This window comes from Sitophilus oryzae, unplaced genomic scaffold, assembly GCF_002938485.1.
Source record: "Sitophilus oryzae breed Bouriz unplaced genomic scaffold, Soryzae_2.0 scaffold_1624_pilon_pilon, whole genome shotgun sequence".
Taxonomy (NCBI): Eukaryota; Metazoa; Arthropoda; class Insecta; order Coleoptera; family Curculionidae; genus Sitophilus; species Sitophilus oryzae.
The window spans coordinates 241,444-260,151 of record NW_022146308.1 but is presented as its reverse complement, the minus strand read 5'-3'; the positions used below and the strand labels follow the sequence as shown (position 1 = coordinate 260,151).

The window sequence follows — 18,708 nt, the reverse complement described above, 5'->3', positions numbered from 1 at the left end:
TGATCCAGCAATTCCTATAACTTTTAAGCCCTTTATTTTGCCTATTTGACCTACATGGGAGCCCACTGCACCCGCAGCTCCACTAACAACCAATGTTTCCCCAGCTTTTGGATGGGTAATTTCTAGGAGACCAAAATAGGCGGTATTTCTTGAAAAATAAAGTAAAGAATCATTGTAAATAAAATTAGAAGCAATATTATTTAAGTGTTACAGAAAATTAGTAGAGTTATTAAAAAATAGTTGATTAAGAGTAATCCATTATTTCCATTTTTGACCAATTTATTTATGATGTTGAAGCAAAGGCTTAAAATATACAAGGTACTTCAAAAAGTTAAATATAAAAATTATAGGGTTTTTAAATGTTTATTAGCGAGTAATAAACTTAAGTATACAGGGTCGGTCATAAAGTCGTCGCCCGTCAAAGTTCATTTTTTTTAAATGGAATCCCCTGTATATTATTGCATATTTCAATTAACCTAATCTTTTCGGAGTTATTGAGTTTTGAAAATATCATTTAAACCATTCGATTTAATTAATTTCGATGTGTTCGCTTTGATTTAACGATGCCATTCTGCGGAAACTGTAATACTTAATAATATTTAACATTAGCTTTCAAGTCTGGAAATTACAAAATTTTCGTTTAACATTTCATAAAAAAATTGTATTTAAGTTTTTTTTAAATAATTTAATCTGTGATATGGTTTAGGAATATGGTATGGTTTATGAATATAAATGATATTATACATACATATTTCGCAGACAAAAATAAGATAAAAAAGTTTGTATAAATTTATGACCTAAGATTTTCCGTTTCGAAGATACAGGGTTGAAGTTTCATTTTTATTTCGGGTTTTTACAAATAATTTCTGAACTAACGTCAATATTTGGATGAAGATTGATGCCTAGATGTTTGTTGACATTAGAAATTTGGTTTCAGTGCTAATATGACTCCTACTTGCAAGGGGCACCATCTACAAATTTTTAAATGCTTTGAAAAGTGATAAGTTTTCATCCGTACCCATAGACTTAAAATAAAATATAGACTGAGCATCTCATTCATCAATAGCTGGAACATGCGGTCAGACAATGTCTTGTTATTGTTGTGTTATTGTTTTAGGCTCTAACGAGTGCGACACGAGCGATATATACGTTATCTCCGTCGTAACGGTCGTTCCCTGATGACTCTGACGGAGAATGCAACACTGTTTTTCGTTCCTCAGTAAACCTGAACTCTCCGTACCATAGCCGGGTAATTTTTTTATTTTAATGAAGCTATAATTCAATTAAAAATATATCGTGTTTAACTTTTTTATATTTTATTACGATTTAGGAGAGGTTTTTTAAATATAAATTTAGAAAAAAAACGTCCAAAAACGATAATAAACGATAAAATAATAAAAAAAAATAATAATCGAAATTACGTATTTAATTTTTAGTCAAACATTATCTAAAAACAGGATCTATTCTATAGATATAATAGAATCGGCGACATGGAAAGGAGAAAAAACTTCATAATTGTTGTAATTTTTTTCCGGTAAGTGATATCTTATTATGTAAATTAGGGAAAACAGAAATCTGTTCCATTAAAGCAAGCTTTTAGGAAGTGGATAAAATGAAGACTACATTTATTTAACTCGCTACTGTCTTTATTATACCGGCTGCGTCCCAAAAGTGGCTTACCCCCCATATTTTGTCAAATAAAAAAAACAAGATTTGGTATGTTAGTATATGACATAAATTAGAATTGATTGACGCATTCAATTGTTTTTGGTCACTTCCTGTTTCACCGGAAATGACTATAACTTCTGATTTTTAAATGACACCCTAGGTATATCTCTACTTTATTCGATAGAAAATGACACTCTGAATAGAATGACATATCATATATCAACTTTTGACATTTTCTCATATGGTTTAATTGAAATTGTAACACGCGGTTCATAACGACAATTGGACTCGAAATACCAAGTATTAATATATTCATAAAAAAATGCTTTTTCGAAATATGCTAATGAGTCACCCTTGTTCCATTTGAAAAAATTGACATAATCTGATTAAAAGATACATCTTTATAACCGGCCTAGACAAGACAGGAAAAACATTAGACGATCAAAACTATTTTTCCAAGGCTCCTTGATTAAAACTTAGTGTTTTTAACACCGCCATGGCACCCTGGATTGAAATTTATAATACGATTTGTTTTTAACCGACAATGCCAAAAGTTGACATATGATATGTCATTCTATTAATAATAATTAAAAATAATTAATTTATGTCATATACTAACATACAAATCTGTTTTTTTTTATCTGAAAAAAATAAAAAAGTCATAGGGGTGAGCCACTTTTGTGACGCACCCGGTATATTAAAAAATAATGTTTTATAATGTAATATCATTTTAAAATTCTTGTATGTTATTTTAGATTCTGAAGATAGTTTTAGAATAAACCGGAATATATTTTTAATAAAAACATAATTAATTGTTTAACCGATGCCTAATATCATTTATCTTGTATATATACGATGTATAATATCATTTATCTTGTATAATAGGTTGTAGTAACAGGTTTATAATTATGATTTTGTTACAAAAACTTTTATATAAATGATTATGTAATAGAAAAAATTCAGATTTTACATTTTACTAAAATATTATATAAATAAGCGCCTTTCTACAACAACGCCACTGGCTCCCAATTGGTAAATTGAGAGTTGCCTACCGGTCGAAAGTCGTATCGAGACTCAAATGGATTATTTAAGTCAAATTTCTTGCAAATTTGACACTGGTGAACCATATTTTATAGTTCTTGAATACAAAAAGTAAATAAAATACAACAACATTTAAGGACTACAAACTAAGAAAATGCAATAATACAACCAGAGAGAAGTAGCGGCAACAATGCTTTACTACACACGTGCGACGCGTACTACAAGTTAATAGAAGAATGAACGGGCGACCTCGCCTCTAATCGGTGTTGCCATATTGTAAAGGATTTATCCTTTTTACATAGTATTCGACTTATAATTAAGTAGTATAAGGACTATTTAATACATCTATGGAATATTAAAACGTACTTTGTTAAAATGCAGTATTAATATCTCAATATATGTGTATAATACGTAAAAAAAATATTGATAATATTAAAGACGTGACAACATAGGCTGGACGAGGACGGTTTGGTCCAAGAACAGTTAACCTAATAGGACTGCTCATTCAGCCAAAAGTGTCCGCCAGGTGTATTCGAAAACTACTCGCTTTGTGACGTCATTGTAGTCCTTGTCATCGTTATTAGTCCTTATCCGACAACCAATAATACACACACGTGCTTTATTGGTTGCCGAATGCAAAACGTTCATTATTTAGTTTATTTATTTAAACACCTTATATGTGTGCAGTATAGAAAATTAACTGTATAAATCGTATTAAATACTCGGATAATGCATTTTTAAGAACAGCAGTTCTCAGCATCACCTTTTGCAAGCATTCTTTTTAGAGTACTTCCATATTTTGCTTATAAATAATTAATAAACAATATCGTAGGCACTTAGTAAGCACTTTGTCACAATCCACAACACAAAATGAACGTATTTATACACTCTATAGCTCTAGAAACTTTAAGGACACCTTTTTCACATTTAAAATTGACAAAATAATTAACTCAAAATTTCTCAGCTGTTATTTTTATAAGTTTACCATACGCAACTAATAATACACACTAACATGACAAGGACTACAATGACGTCACAACTGTCAGCTGAAGCGCGGGAAGAGGCGAACGTACGTCTTATGAGGATGAGCAATCCTATTAGTTTACCGTTCTTGGGTTTGGTCAGCTGCGGTCGAGTGTACCCAGAAGTAAACATGTGTACAAAAATGATTGTTTGACCGCATTCAGATGTAAATAGTGTAGTCTATATTTTATTTTAAGTCTATGTTCGTACCTGTATTAAACTATTGCGTGAAAAAATATACATTTCCGCCATTTTTAAAAAAGGTCTCTTAGTAAACGTCGCTACGGGCAACCCTTCTCAAGATGTCATCACTGAAAAAAAATAAACATGTTGACTGAAATGATAAACTTGGGAACATTTTACTTTTTTAAATTAATCATAAACTTTTCTAGAAAAATTTAAGACAAATCAGTTTCTGTTGAACCTGGGTCACAAAACATTCCAAATTTATTATTTCGGTCTAATAATAACTATCAAGTCAACATGTTTAATTTTTGTCAATGATGATATGTATTGATTATTTCCATTCCTAATATTTAATTTTCACGGAAAAATATATATTTTTTTCGTCATTAGTGTAATATAAGTACGCACTAAAAGTTATTACTCTTCAAAACAGTTAAAATATGAAGGTGGCACCCAAGTAGAAGTCATAATGACATCGACACAAATTATTTGGAAAAAAACCGAAACAAAAATTAAACTTCCACAACTGTATCTCCAAATTGAAGCAATTTAGTACATGAATTTTTGCGAACATTTTTATCTCAGGTAAATAAAATAAATAGTAGAATTCCCAAAAATTTACATAATAATTTTTAAATTCCGTAGTTTTTAAGAAATAGTAGATACATGCTGAGTACCTACTGACTGACTTACCCAGGCATTCCCAAGGTACCCACACCTAAGGATTCGGGCAAACCTTTGAAATCCGGTAGTACTGTAGTGGGTAACGTTGCTGCTGGGTCCGGTCCTCCTTTGGAAACAGTGTGGCTTCTCCAGCCAAAACTACCAACCACGTATTTACCAACTGGAAAATCGGGATTTTTACTTTCTATGATTCTGAAAATTATTTAGGAAACTTTTAGACTTAAAATTAAAATGCGCCAAAACAAATTATATATTATCATTATAGAGTGGCTTAAACAAGTGCAAATATTTAGGGGTAGTATATTTCGACCCCAGAAACACGCAAATGAGGTTTTTCCCGCGAAATTCTTTTTTCGAAAATTTGAAATTTTTTAAAAAAATTTCTAGATTTTTTTTTAATTTTTAGTTAAAAAATATAATACCTTCATACTATGGCAACGTAGTAGATTAAATTTACAAGAAAGAAAACCTAGAAAAAAAATCCAGTGGTTCTCAAAATGTAAGAGAAAATTCAATTTATTTTGATATTTTCAAAGTAAAATATCCCGATTTTTTTGGTCTTATTTGGAAAGCGGTAAAGAGAAAATATGTTTCTTTTATCGAGATCTACCAGCCCTGAAAATATTTGCTAGGACATGACTAAGACAAATCTGTGTGTAGAATCTTTCGTTTCATAAATCTTATAAAGTTATATCTATATAGTAGCATCCCATAAAACACAGGAAAATGGGACGCTCTATACATTATAAGTAATACACCGTGTAATCCTGCCTTAGATAAATTAACAAAAAAATAGAAAAAGAAAAAAAGTCACCTAATAATAATCTCGCCCACCAGAATTCAGAATGTTTTTTAACTAAAAAATAATAACATATAGATCTAACATAAAATGCAAATAAACCGGTACCTATTTAAAACCTGTTTATAATATTTATCAAAATTTATTTGATAATTATCAAAAAAAACTTACCTGGCAACTTGCTGTCCAATATAAGTAGCTCCCAAAGGAACCTTTGGTGCATACGCCCTCATATAAGGGTCCACACTGAGATATACAGCTTCCGCCAAATATTCTACATCCAAAAAAAGTAAACAACAATTATTTGAGTTTAAAAATAAACGAAAAAAACAAATAAAGAAATACCTCCATCTTTAATTGGTGGTAATTCCTCCTCCACCAATTTTAAATCACCCTCCTTTGGAAATCCATCGAATCGTCGTTCGTATTTCCAAACTTTTGCTTTCACCATTTTGCTGCCGGTTTAAACACACACGAGCAGGAAAATTCTTCACTGAATAACTAGGCGTTAATAAGACGTTAAGAGTATAAATATAGAAATATTTAAGTGTGTTAGAGATGGGTATTTATATCGATTTAGTTTGTTCGATTTGACATGGACAAGAAATTAAAAACTAGTGATGGGAAATTAAATAATCGACTACTCGAGTTTCAAACGATTTAAATAATCGAGCGATTGCTTGAGCGAAATTTCGCTCGTATTTAAAAATACGGTTTTTCACCCGTCGCTTGTTGTACTCGCAAATCGTAACGCCAAGCAGTAAGTTGCGTGCGCGGAGCACATATTCTTTCGGTGATGAATGGCAAGTGGCAAGTAGCAAGCGACGAGTCATTCGCTTGATTTAGTTTAGTTTAAAGCATTATCGATGTAGGTCGTAAAATTTTGTCACTCAGATACGCAATGGATAACGTCGTATAATTTTGCTACCTGCAATGTATGTAGAAAATTCGCTCGGCTTTGTTTCGAGTATGTCACATTAAAATCGGTTGTCGGTAATAATGAAATAAAAAAAATAATGTCGGTTATTTCAGTAATCGAGTACTCGACCGAATTTTCGCTCAAGTTATCCCATCCCTATTAAAAACTTACTTATAAGATTTTAAAAAATTATCATTTCTAGCTTATTCAACCATTTCCAATTAAGGTGTAGCCTCCCTCACATATTTCTATAATCTCTTTATAATTGGACCCATTGTTTTCTATTGTTGGCTATGCGGGTCCAAAGAGAGGCTCTGTTTAGCATAAATGTGTTAGCACAGAGGTGTATTGATATGAATCAGGACATGTATGTGTGTTTTATAGATATAGTTCAACATCACAGACTAATTGAAATACTTAAAGGCATGAATATCGATAGCCGAGATATCAGGATAATAGCAAATCTTTATCGGGGGCAAACGGCGAAGGTTATAGTGGACGACCAACTTTCTGATGAAGTAAAGATTCTGAGCGGCGTTCGTCAAGGATGTATACTTTCTCCGCTATTGTTTAAAAATATATATAGCGAATCAATTTTTCGGGAGGCATTGACTAGTAGAAAGGAAGGCATCACTATTAATGGGCAGGTCTTAAATAATATGCAGTTCGCGGTCGATACCGTCCTTATAGCAAACAACTTGGATCAATCAATCAGCAGAAATAAAAGCTCGAATAGAAATAGCCAGAGCATCCTTTGTAAAACTCAAAAAATATCTGTGCAGTGGAGACATCAACTTAAAGCTTAGATTAAGAATGCTAAGGGGTTACATATTTGCAACTCTACTCTATGGTCCAGAGGCGTGGACACTTAAAAAGGCCGAAATGGAGAAGCTTGAGGCATTCGAAAGATGGTGTTATCGGCGTATGCTGAGAATTGCATGGACTGACAAGGTTACAAATGTAGAACTGCGACGCAGAATTCAGAAGGACGAAGAGGTGATTAACACCCTTAAAAAGAGAAAACTTGAGTACTTTGGACACATAATGCGAGGACCTAAATATGCCCGGCTGCAGAACATAATAGAAGGAAAGATAAAGGACAGAAAGAGCCAAGGAAGAAGAAGAACATCATGGCTCAAAGCGGTAATGAGGATATTTTGGAATTACTTTATCCAGTTATTCAGAGCAGCCGTTAACAAAGTTAGAAGGCCATGATGATTTCCAACCTACATTAGGAAATGGAACCACGAAGAAGAAGAAAATAAGTAATTATAATTATATAGTGTAGCATCCCATAAAACACAGGAAAATGGGACGCTCTATAGGTACATTATAAGTAATACACCGTGTAATCCTGCCTTAGATAAATTAACAAAAAAATAGAAAAAGAAAAAACAAGAACATCATGGCTCAAGAATTTGAGAGGATGTTTTGGAATTACTCATCCTGTATATTGTTATTCATAAACAGCCGTTAACAAAGTTAGAATTGCTAAAAATAAATTTCCAAGATCATTATCTCATGTGAACCCGAAGAAGAAGATTCATAGTAGTTCTTATAATTATATAATAGACTGGTAAATATTACTAGTTGCTAACGCAATGTTAGGACATTATTTATCAAACTTTTTGAAGTGAAACTTCTTTACGCGCGCTGGGAGTAAAAATTCAAGGCCGTGACGAGCTAGTGAGACGGCTCTGACACACGAGCTAGTTGTAACGAAACGTGGTAACGGCTTAGAAATACGTAGTGACGCGACCCATATTAGTGAGCAGTCCACGTGTTTATCAAAAATATTGATATTTTAATACAAATTTTTAAAAGTGAATCAAATTATTACGTGTAGAAAACTATTTGTTACACAATTAAATTGTTAATTTATTTTTATTGTATTATTAAATATTACGTCCGCCTATGATGGGATCTCATCTTAGAAATCGCTAAAGACGCTACAGAAAACAAACTGATTTGTTTTCATTTGCGTCTTTTGCGAGACACGCCGAACGCTACACGCTTTTGGTCGGGCCACTTCTATATTATAACCCTGTTATATTGTTTTAGTCGCAAAAGACGCTTCAGGCAAAAAAACGCAAAAATCGCTTTCTGTGTGGCCGTGAGCTAATTCTAATTTCTTATGAAAATTAACGATTTTAGTCAAGTCGCAGATTTCAAAAGTGAAAAAGTGTGACTTTTAATTAGCTAATAAGCGTAGTGAAAATAGCTCATTAAACTACGCTTATTGGTTAAAAGTCGTATAACAACGAAATATAGTCCTTTTTAAGGGCCGGCTACACGTACAAGCTTTACCACGAGCTTACCTGCGCAAACCTGTTTGTATCGGGAACTCGCTGTGTGTAGACGGTAAAACGGTAGCACGCACAAACTAACAAGCGCGGCCTGCGTAAACGTCGCGCTGCTAAAGGTTTTACTTTGCGCAAACCAGTTTGTGCGTTGATATCATACATGTAGACGGTATCAGCGAGTTCAAGGTACAGTTTTGTGACTTTTGTGGGTTTTGTGTTATTAGTTATCAACTCTTAGAAAATGTCTGATATTCGTACTTATTCCAATAAGGAGTTTATGACGAGTTTTATTGAAATATATTGATCGTTGCCATGTCTATGGAAGATAAAATTCAAAGATTATTCCGATAGAAACAGAAAAAATGATGCGTACAAGAAAATGGTTTTCTATTTAAGTCAGTTTTTACTCCACTTCGATCTATACCGTTTAAGCAATAACATACAATAATTCGTCACTTAACATTTCCACGAACGGAACCACAAATTGCCTTGGCCGGGACCAAAAAAATTATATTTACATATAATATATTTGCATTTCTAATATTTAATGTTTTGTTTCAATTATTTAAAAACTTAAAAATAATTGTCCCGGAATCATCGATGCTCAAGTTGGGAACCCTACGCTTTAGCTTACAAGTACAGTACTAAATGTAGACGACCTTTTGACCATCATCAAAAGAGTGCTTTAAAACAACTTTACTTACATCTTACATACATACTTTTAATCTAATCTTGCCTGTAAATTTATTCAAAAAAAGTTCGATAGAACCAATACATTCTTAATATGACTGTGCAAGTTCTTTTAATATCAGTTAGAACTTATTTTTTCAGATAACAACCGGGCAATGCTTAAGTACTTAAATATTATAGATTACACTGTTGGAATGTCTATTTACCCACGAGTTTGGTTAGATTATGTGAGTCAATAAAAAAATGATACACAAATAATTAAGAACAATATAATTACATTTTTTTGAACACAAATAATTACAAGAAATTTTTACAAGAATACTTTTTAAATACATAGATAAACAATTAATTGTTTTTAATTATTAAAGAATTGTTAAAAATTAAAAATATTTGGAAACTGCATTGTCTGTACAAATATTTAAAATAATAATTTAATAAAAAGTTATTATTTTAGCATGAAATTTTTTCCAATATTACAGAACATGATCCGTGAAAGCAGTCAATTTTTGTTTCAGAAATATGTAGGTACAAAATTGTACTTTAAAAATATTAAGAAATAGGAAATAACCCAAAAATATATCTTATTTTGATATATGTATTATACTTAAATGTTTCTATAAATGTCTATAAACTCAGGGTGTTTCAAAAAACATGTGCCATCTCTCGTGGGGAGATTCCTCACGTAAAAATAATATTTATTTTTCATATCAACATAGGTCCGATTCTGCTTTGCCCGTAATTACAGAGTGTTAAGGTCTTAATAATCTTTCCATTTATTATATAATTTTCTTCCAAGTAATCTTAGTGATTCGAATGAAATTTTGAGGGTGAAAGTTACTATAAGTGCTACATATTTTAATGGTAAAATCGTGTCGAATAATTCATCAGGGACGTGCATATAGGTTATCACTGGAATATTTTACAAAAATAAACATTGTGCGCCACTGACTTTTTTCTTTTGATAAAAATTGTGTAGGCCCTTTAATGCCAATTAAAAGTTATCTCTTGATATTTTGTCGAATTTGTCTTCCTTGATGAGATAAACACATTTTATTAATCATTTATGATAATATTTTTCACGCAATTTAATGATATTACAATTTTTTAAAGGTTGCTAATAGATTTGGATCAAGGCAAATTAATAAAATTGCGTCATCAAGGAGGCCGAAATCGACAAAATATCAAGTGACAATTTTTAATCGGCATTAAACTGCTTACACTATTTTGCTGACAAGAGAAAAAAAAAATCAGTGGCGTACATGCTTTTTTCGGAAAAATGTTCCAGTGATAACCCATATGCAAGTCCCTGGTGAATATGTCGATACTTTTTTAGCTTTAAAATATGTCGCATTTATAGTAACTTATACCCTCAAAATTTTATTCGAAACGCTAAAAGAACTTGGAAGAAAATTATAATAAATGGAAAATATATTAAGAATTTAACACCTTGTAGCTATGAAATAAAGCAGAATCGGACGGATATGAAAAATAAATCTTATTTTTAGGTGAGGAATCTCCCCACGAGAGATCGCAAATATTTTTTGAAACACCCTGTATATATACTAAAAAGTTATAATAAAGCAGCTAAATAAAATAGGGTCGAAATTAGTCTAAACTATAAAATATTACCATACATAATACAATACCTGAATCTTTTATAGAACACTTGTGATTTCTACTCTACATCTCATTTTTATTTAGTAACAATAAATTTTAAAATTCTAGTATAAACCCGAGTATAAACCTAAGTAGTTCGTATATGTTTATACTTTGTATTTCTATTATACTTATTCGATTTAGTGGCTCTTTCTATGTTAAAATATTATTTTATTCCTGCACAAATTTTCGGTTCGCCAAAATGTCAAGAAAAAACTTATTCTTGACAAATTAAAAAAAAAAATGAAAAAAAAGTATATTTGTTTTTAAATTTGTTGTTGTAACTGAACATCGTTTAAACATTTTACTATTATTTAATAAAAGTACAAACAGTCACACTAAAAATAACAAATTCTTTACTTGTAGTTCCGCTTATTTTGTCTTAAAGCTGAAAAATCAGTACGAGTTTTTATACCGTTGATAAAAAATACTAGTGAAAGTTTAAAACAATCCAGATATACATGTCATATACAGAATTTTGTATTCTATTAGAATATATCTTAGTTTAAGCTAAAATTTTAATAGATAGTTTTGAGGGAGAACCCGGGAGGGACAGCATTAGTTCCGTTTGTTTTGTCTTAAAGCTGAAAAACAATACGAGTTCTTATAACGTTGAACAAAATATTAATGAAAGTGTAAAATAAATATTAATAACTTTACTAACAAAAAAAAACAAATTAGTAAGTAAATTTATCTTTTTGATATTTAATATCAAGGTGATTGTTCTTGGCGGAAGTTGCAATAAATAAAAAAAAATTTTGCTTCCTGAACGAAGTTCTTCCGTAAATATCGGTAGTGTGAAGTAATCTAAGTCTTGCACGCCTGTTTGTTATTTTCGTTTCCATCGATTTGGAAAACGGGACTTATGTCACGTAGGCCACTCACTAACTTTCCTGTTGTTTTTAATTCCAGGATAGACTTTTCCAGAGTTCTCTATCTGTTTGTAGTAGTATTAATTTGTCCAAAAAAATCCTTATGGGTTTTTCGCCACTGCACTGCAAGAAAAATCTACAAAATTAAATTGTTATTTTTTGTAAACACTTCTGGTGTTAAACCTAAACGGACACTGCTTGTCAGAAGTTGTGTTTACAGTAATAAAAATTTGCCTAAGAAAAAAATGCTTAACGTTTCGGAAAGTTTTCTCTTTCCGTCGTCGGAAGCAAAAAAATATAAATTATATAATTAAATATATAATTTTATTAATTTGCTACCAAGAGTTTAAACTTAATATTAATGTTTACAAAAATAAAAAACTAAGTAAAAAAGAGGTAATTTCTGCAAGTTATTAACTAAATTTAATATTAATACATTTTAATAAATTACTGGTAGCCGGAGAGACTTACCGTTGTACAAAATACTTTTTTAGGAGTCCATTTCACTAGTCCGAAAAAGTAGCAAAATAAGCGTTTGGCATTTAACGTTTTATGTAAAACTGGCTAGGTATTTTAACACAAATGAAGAAGGATATTAAAGGTAAAGGGTTATATTATATCCGTATTGTAGCACATTTTTAGACAACTTTTTTATTTTTAAGATTTTGATAGTCAATCATCAACAAAACATTCCTTATGTTTGGATTAAATTTTCTCGAAAATAAAAATAGAATTTAAAATTCCGTTACAATACGGAAATAGATTGAAGTTTTGTGATTACAGTGATGTATTTAGTGTATGGCGGACATGGATTAAATTACAACATCAAATGTATATATTCAAACACAATATAACATGTAAACAGATTGTCACAAATTGTAAAAATAAAACTAGAAATCTAAAAATTTATAAAAAAAAGTTATACACAAAACACATTACAAAAAGTACACTTAAATTTTAAAATCGAGGCTATTGATTCAGTTCAACACGGTGTCTGTGGCTTCAAAGAAATCACTCGCTTCTCCTTCATATGCTGTAAGAGGGCATTCAGTTACAATGTGATGAACAGTTTGACGTGGTTCTCCGCAGTCACAAGTCGGTGATCCGGTCAGTCCCCATTTTTAAAAAGAATCACGACATATGCCATGAGACGTTCTTACCCAATTGAGTACCTTCCACTCGTGACGGGGCAGCTCCATCCCTGGTAGAGCTGCTGTAGGGTCGATGACATAAGCTGCTTGATCTGGTTTCATGGCGTTTCAAAGAGTCCCAGTACTCCCTCCATTTATCATTTATATCTTTCCTGTCTTCGAATGGGCAATATGACTCAGAGTGGGTAGCCAAGGTGGAGGTGTGCTTTTTAAACAGCCGCTGACTATTCTCATAGTCTCATTAAGTTTGGTGTCAATTATCTTTACGTGGCAGCTGTTTAGCCAAACTGGAGAGCAATATTCAGCAACTGAGTAAACTAGGCTGAGAGCTGATGTTTTAAGAGTGGATGCGTTTGCGCCCCAAGTAGTACCGCAAAGTTTGTGTATTATATTATTTCTAGTATTTATTTTAGCTGCGGTATTCTCTAGATGCCTTTTATACGAGAGTGATCGGTCCATTGTTACTTTTAGATATTTTGGATAAGGGTTATAACGTAGCAAGTTGTTATTGAAGTATACTTGGGGCTCCAGGCGTGCTTGTTTATTATTGAGATGAAAGTACACTTCAGTTTTATTCATACTTGGGATTAGTCTCTAGTTTGCGAAATATTTTCCCAGTACAGACAGGTCTTCTGATAGTAGGCCATTAGCTTCCCCTATCGTTTTACTGCTGGTGGCAAGAGCTAAATCGTCGGCATACCCAAATTTTGTTGACGTTGTATGTGGAATGTCCGAGATATATAGATTAAACAGTACCGGCGCGAGTACCGAGCCTTGAGGGAGCCCATTATTAAGGTGTCTTATTTTACTCTTGCTTTTTCCTGTTATTATTTGGAAGGGCCTGTCGCACAACATGTTGTTTAATAGAGATACTATTCTACTGCATGGTACTACGTTGAGGAATTTGTATAGAAGACCTGCTCTCCAGACCGTGTCATACGCCGCAGTCAAGTCAACATACACCACAGTGGACTTCAGCTGTTTTTGGAATCCTGCTTCAATGTGTGTTGTTAGGCTGAGTACCTGGTCCGCACAGCTACGATGCGGTCTGAATCCAGTCTGTTCAACAGGAGTATGTTCCAATATCAATGGGCCTATTCGGTTTATTAGCATACGTTCTAGAACTTTGTAGCATGAACTTAATAAGGCTATTGGGCGGTAGCTTTCAGGTAAGTTCTTAGGTTTGTTTGGCTTTAGAATTGCAACTATTTTGGATTTCTTAAGCTCTACTGGAATATGTCCTGTTAGGAGGATATCGGAATAGAATTTACTTAGCCACATTCTTGTATGTTTTCCGCAGTTTTTGAGGAATTCGGGGTGAATTCCATCGAATCCAGGAGCTTTACCAGATTTGGTGTCTTCCGGTGCTTTATCCACTTCTTCCACAGAGAATGGCTTGGCGTATTGAGAGTGGGCACTTGTTTTTTGGCGGCAGATTGTCAGTTGTTTTTTAATATTTGCGTTTTGTTGTTTGCTGCTAGGGGCCTTAGAGAGTGTTATCACTCTTGCAGCGATTTGGTCTGCTGATACTTCCGGTGGTTCACGAGTGGGGTTAGAGCTACCCAGTTTCCTCAGAAGGCTCCAAGCCCCCCTGCTAGATTTTTTGAAATCCATTCTACCTGTCGTTTCTTCCCATTTTTGACAGCGTTCTATATCAAGACAATTAAGGAGCTCGTCCGCTATCTCAGAGTCTCCGTTGTTCTGAAATTCCTGATAGAGCTGTTCCATCTCGTCGCTCCATCCTGGGACAACGGCTTTGCCAAATCTACCATAATTGTGGCTTTTAGGAGGGATCCATCTGACGACTGTGTCCAACTCCACAGCGAATTTGTTCCATTGAGCCTTTCCAAAATTCCACCTAGGCCTGGATGTAGAATGGATTATCGGAATTTTAATTCCAGTTTCGAGAACTATGGGGCGATGTTGACTGTGCGGGAAGTCATCCAGTCATGTTCCGTCACATCCAACTTTCCTCGACATTGATATAGGACGTTTTTTGGCATTCTCTGAGACAAAACAGAGGTCTGGGTTTGTTTCAGTGTTCCACGCAGCTGATCTGAAAGAGTTTCGTTCTTTGGCATCAAAAATCAGGTGAAAATAATGTGATTCAGCCCAGCTCGCAAGGCGATCGCCATTTTCATCAGGATGGATGCAAGGCTAGCTCGCGTCCGTAGCAGAATGCTACACGTACACCCCGGGTAACGCTAAATGAGCTAGTGCGACCCTCGGCAGCCTAATATATTACAGTGATATACAACTTATATGGTTTTGTAACAAATTTCTCGCTTTTTCATGGCAAATGCAGAAGCTCTGTAAACGTTAATCAAGCTTTGATGAAAGCACGTGTGTTTGGAATTTTGGGTGTGACTTAACACGACAGAATCGGGCTAAGCCTTAGGCAGATTTCTGAAATATGATATATATTTCTTTCGGCCACACACCCGCTTTACCCGACCCCTGAGAGCGACCTGAAAGCCGTAATAGACTTTGACAGCGTAATAGACTTTTAAGTACATAACTTTTCCAATATCTCAAAAATGGTTTAGCAGAGTTAAGAGTAGGTTAAGAGTTTCAAGGGTAGAATCAAAACGCTCAGTATAAAAAGATGTACTGAATAAAAAATGAAAAGTAAGAATTTTTCCACTCCAACTTTTTTGTGGACTCCAACAACTTTCGGTAACGCTTGCGCCGTTATAATTTGTCGGAATAAAATTATAACATTTAAAATTAGGTCTGCAGATTTTATAAGAGAACGACACTGAGTGGATGAACATACGGAAAAAAAAATTGTAATTTCGATTTTTGTCAAGCTAAGCATAGCATTTTGCCGTGTGTGTGTCGGGTTAAGTGGTTATGTATATAAAAATCGCATTTCAAGATTCCTTGGCATGTTAACACCGACCCAAAACTTCTCTTACCGATATGGTGCTCAGAAGCTTGGAACACCCTCAAAAGGAGAATTCCACTCCTCAAATTTCCAATAAATAACATACCCAGAAGGTACGGGAAGTTTGGGAAATACCTACCACACTGCACAGTGGTTCCCAGATAGGTCATTACTTAGAAATATTAATTTCAAAATGTTTGCATGAAACTGTTGCTAATACTTTTCTTATATTCCCCTGTAAATGATACATAATAAATAACAAAATAAAGTAAGCCTAGTGTAGCGCTTTTTTTTATTAGAAATGTCACATTTTTGCTACTGGTATCAAGCTGACATAAACAGTTTTCAGATACCGCCAATTAATTACTTATTTTATTAAAATTGATAAAAGCTGTTGCCTTTTCTGTAATGGACATTCGAAAAGAAGGTAAAAAGAACTGTTTTTTTCTTTTTTGCACTTAATTAAACCTAAGTAATATTAGTTAATGGCAATTTATTTGAAGGCAACAAAAGTTATATTTTTACATTTTTGCTTGTCACTCTTTAAGACTTTTAACTACTTTCCCTTTCAAATCCTCTTAAACGGCATGATAATACTTGTTGCTTAAAGTATATTGCATATAAATTAATTGCCATTGGCTGCCGCGAATTGCCGCCGGATCTTATACCGGGTGGTTAAAGATTGACTTTTTGTCTTAAAATAAAAGTATCTTATTTTTTCCTCTTCGTGTCAATTTATTTCGTGGACCACTGTATATCAATTAACAATAAAATTGTATTTATAAAATGAAACAACTGTCTCCTTTATTTTTTCAACATTTAAAATAAATTTGACCTCTTCAATATGAAAAAACATGTACATATGTGCAAACATAATCTGTATACCTTTCCGAATAGTTAGAACTTAAAATGCAAATCACACGAACTGGGCCCAGTTTTTTTAATACATATTACATTAAGTTTTTTATATACATTTATTTAGCATTTGTTATCAATTTCTATTAAAAAAGGTGCAGTCAAGCTATATCTAGAGATCTAACAGTTATGACCGCGCAGCTAATTAAGGGGAACCACTGTGCCCTGTAGTATTGAGCAACCAAAAGAATTGGAAGAGAGAAACGATTGTTCAGCTGTTAAAAGATCGTATTATAACGTGGTATACTGGATACTGATGCTCCCAAACCCAAAACAGGAACAGGGATAGGGGTATTTGGACCGAAAACTAAATGCTCCGAACCAATGGACCAATCCTCAGCATCCTTCAGGCAATAATATACGCTATCGAAAGATGTGTATAACTTATCTTAGATAGGAAATATTGGTAACAGGAAATAGTCATCTTATCCGATAGTAAAGCAGTATTAAAAGCAACTCAGTAACCATGGCATCAATTCCAAGTTGAAGGTTGTCTAGAAAGATTTGAAGTTGAAAAGAATGCATAGAAAGCTGAAAAAATTATCCAAAGAAAATAAAGTTCTTTTCTTCTGGGTACCAGCCCACCAAGGGATAGAAGGTAATGAAAAAGAAAACGATCTAGCTGGAAAAGGAGCAAACACTTCCAGAACCGTTTTGATTCCCAAGTGGAAACCAACTTAAAGCAGAATTCACAAACCTGGAAGTCTTTATCTCTAAACTGGAATGGGAACGATCCAACGATCTAAGACACTTTTCGCAGAAGAAATTTCTCAAGACTTACGACCAAGAAAAATATAAAATATTCTTTGATTTAGGTAAGAACAATCAAGATAGTCAGGGGTTTTTAACAGGACATTGTTTCCTTACACACAAACAACAAAAGCAATAAGAGAGGCTGGATGTCCTGAACGACACCATATGGAAAAATAAATACATTGGTGTCAAGGTCAAGTCAAGTCAAGGCTGTCGTCAGACCCATAATGATCTACGCAGCAGAAACCAGACCGGATACAGCAAAAACAAAAATATCACAGGTAAAACGCTGCTAGATAGAGAACGAAGAGACAACATAAGACAAACATGCAAGGTGGATAGCAATAATGAATGGGTATTGAGCAGAAGACACGAATGGAATGAACATATAAGCCGAATGGACGCGTGAAGAATAGTAAGGTCAGCTCGAGACAAAGGCGCGGGAAGGCCAAGAAAAAGATGATGTACCATCGATTGAAACTGTAGGGATGATGTGAAGAATGAAGATTTTTTCCTCAATGAATACCTTAGTAGATTGAAGGAAAAACCAACGGTGAATGCGGATTATGTGAAGAAAATAGGGAAACCAGAACGCCTCATCACTGAGTGCACCAAGACAACAACCATTCGTGCCATAAACTTTGGTACGACCCTTGGTACGACTGATATTGGAGATGGAGAACTCACCTCTGTAGAACCGTCTTTATCTTTTATCAAAGCCCTGAGACTTTATGATGAATTATAACTCAAGAAAAAAGGACACAATCTCTACTAATATATAAAATCCTTAGGTGACTGGCATACTGATTAATCACGATCCTGCTCAAACACTCAACGTCTCAATTTTGGCATACAGGTTGATTCTAAGGTGTAGAGGTTCGATAAGAAGGGATTTTTCGAAATTCCAGTTCCAGGAGGGTTCCAAGAGGGTAAAACCACCCCTCAAATATTACAATATTTTTTATTTAAAAAACGGTCAAGTTTCCGAAAAAACGCTTAAACACGTATATTTTATTTTGTTACTTTACATATTTTAAGATTTTTTAAAAATGCATACAGGGTGTTTCGAAAAATCTGGTCATTGATTAATGACGATCCTGCTTAAAGCACTTGACGTAAAAAGCTGATTTTTGGAAAACAGATTAACTTTTGGGTGTAGAG

The 18,708-nt window shown here is 33.5% G+C and overlaps 1 protein-coding gene across 1 annotated transcript in view; it reads right to left on the bottom strand.

Moving 5' to 3' along the window:
- Nucleotides 1-5,939, bottom strand: part of LOC115880477 (prostaglandin reductase 1-like) — an 18,433-nt gene extending 12,494 nt beyond the window's left edge. The window contains exons 1-4 of the mRNA XM_030897683.1: nucleotides 5,747-5,939; nucleotides 5,573-5,675; nucleotides 4,612-4,794; nucleotides 1-148 (exon numbers count right to left, since the gene is read on the bottom strand). Of these exons, the coding sequence (XP_030753543.1) occupies nucleotides 1-148; nucleotides 4,612-4,794; nucleotides 5,573-5,675; nucleotides 5,747-5,852 (540 nt within the window). The 5' untranslated portion in view covers nucleotides 5,853-5,939. The remainder of the gene's footprint in view (nucleotides 149-4,611; nucleotides 4,795-5,572; nucleotides 5,676-5,746) is intronic.
- Between the last annotated feature and the right edge of the window lie 12,769 nt (nucleotides 5,940-18,708).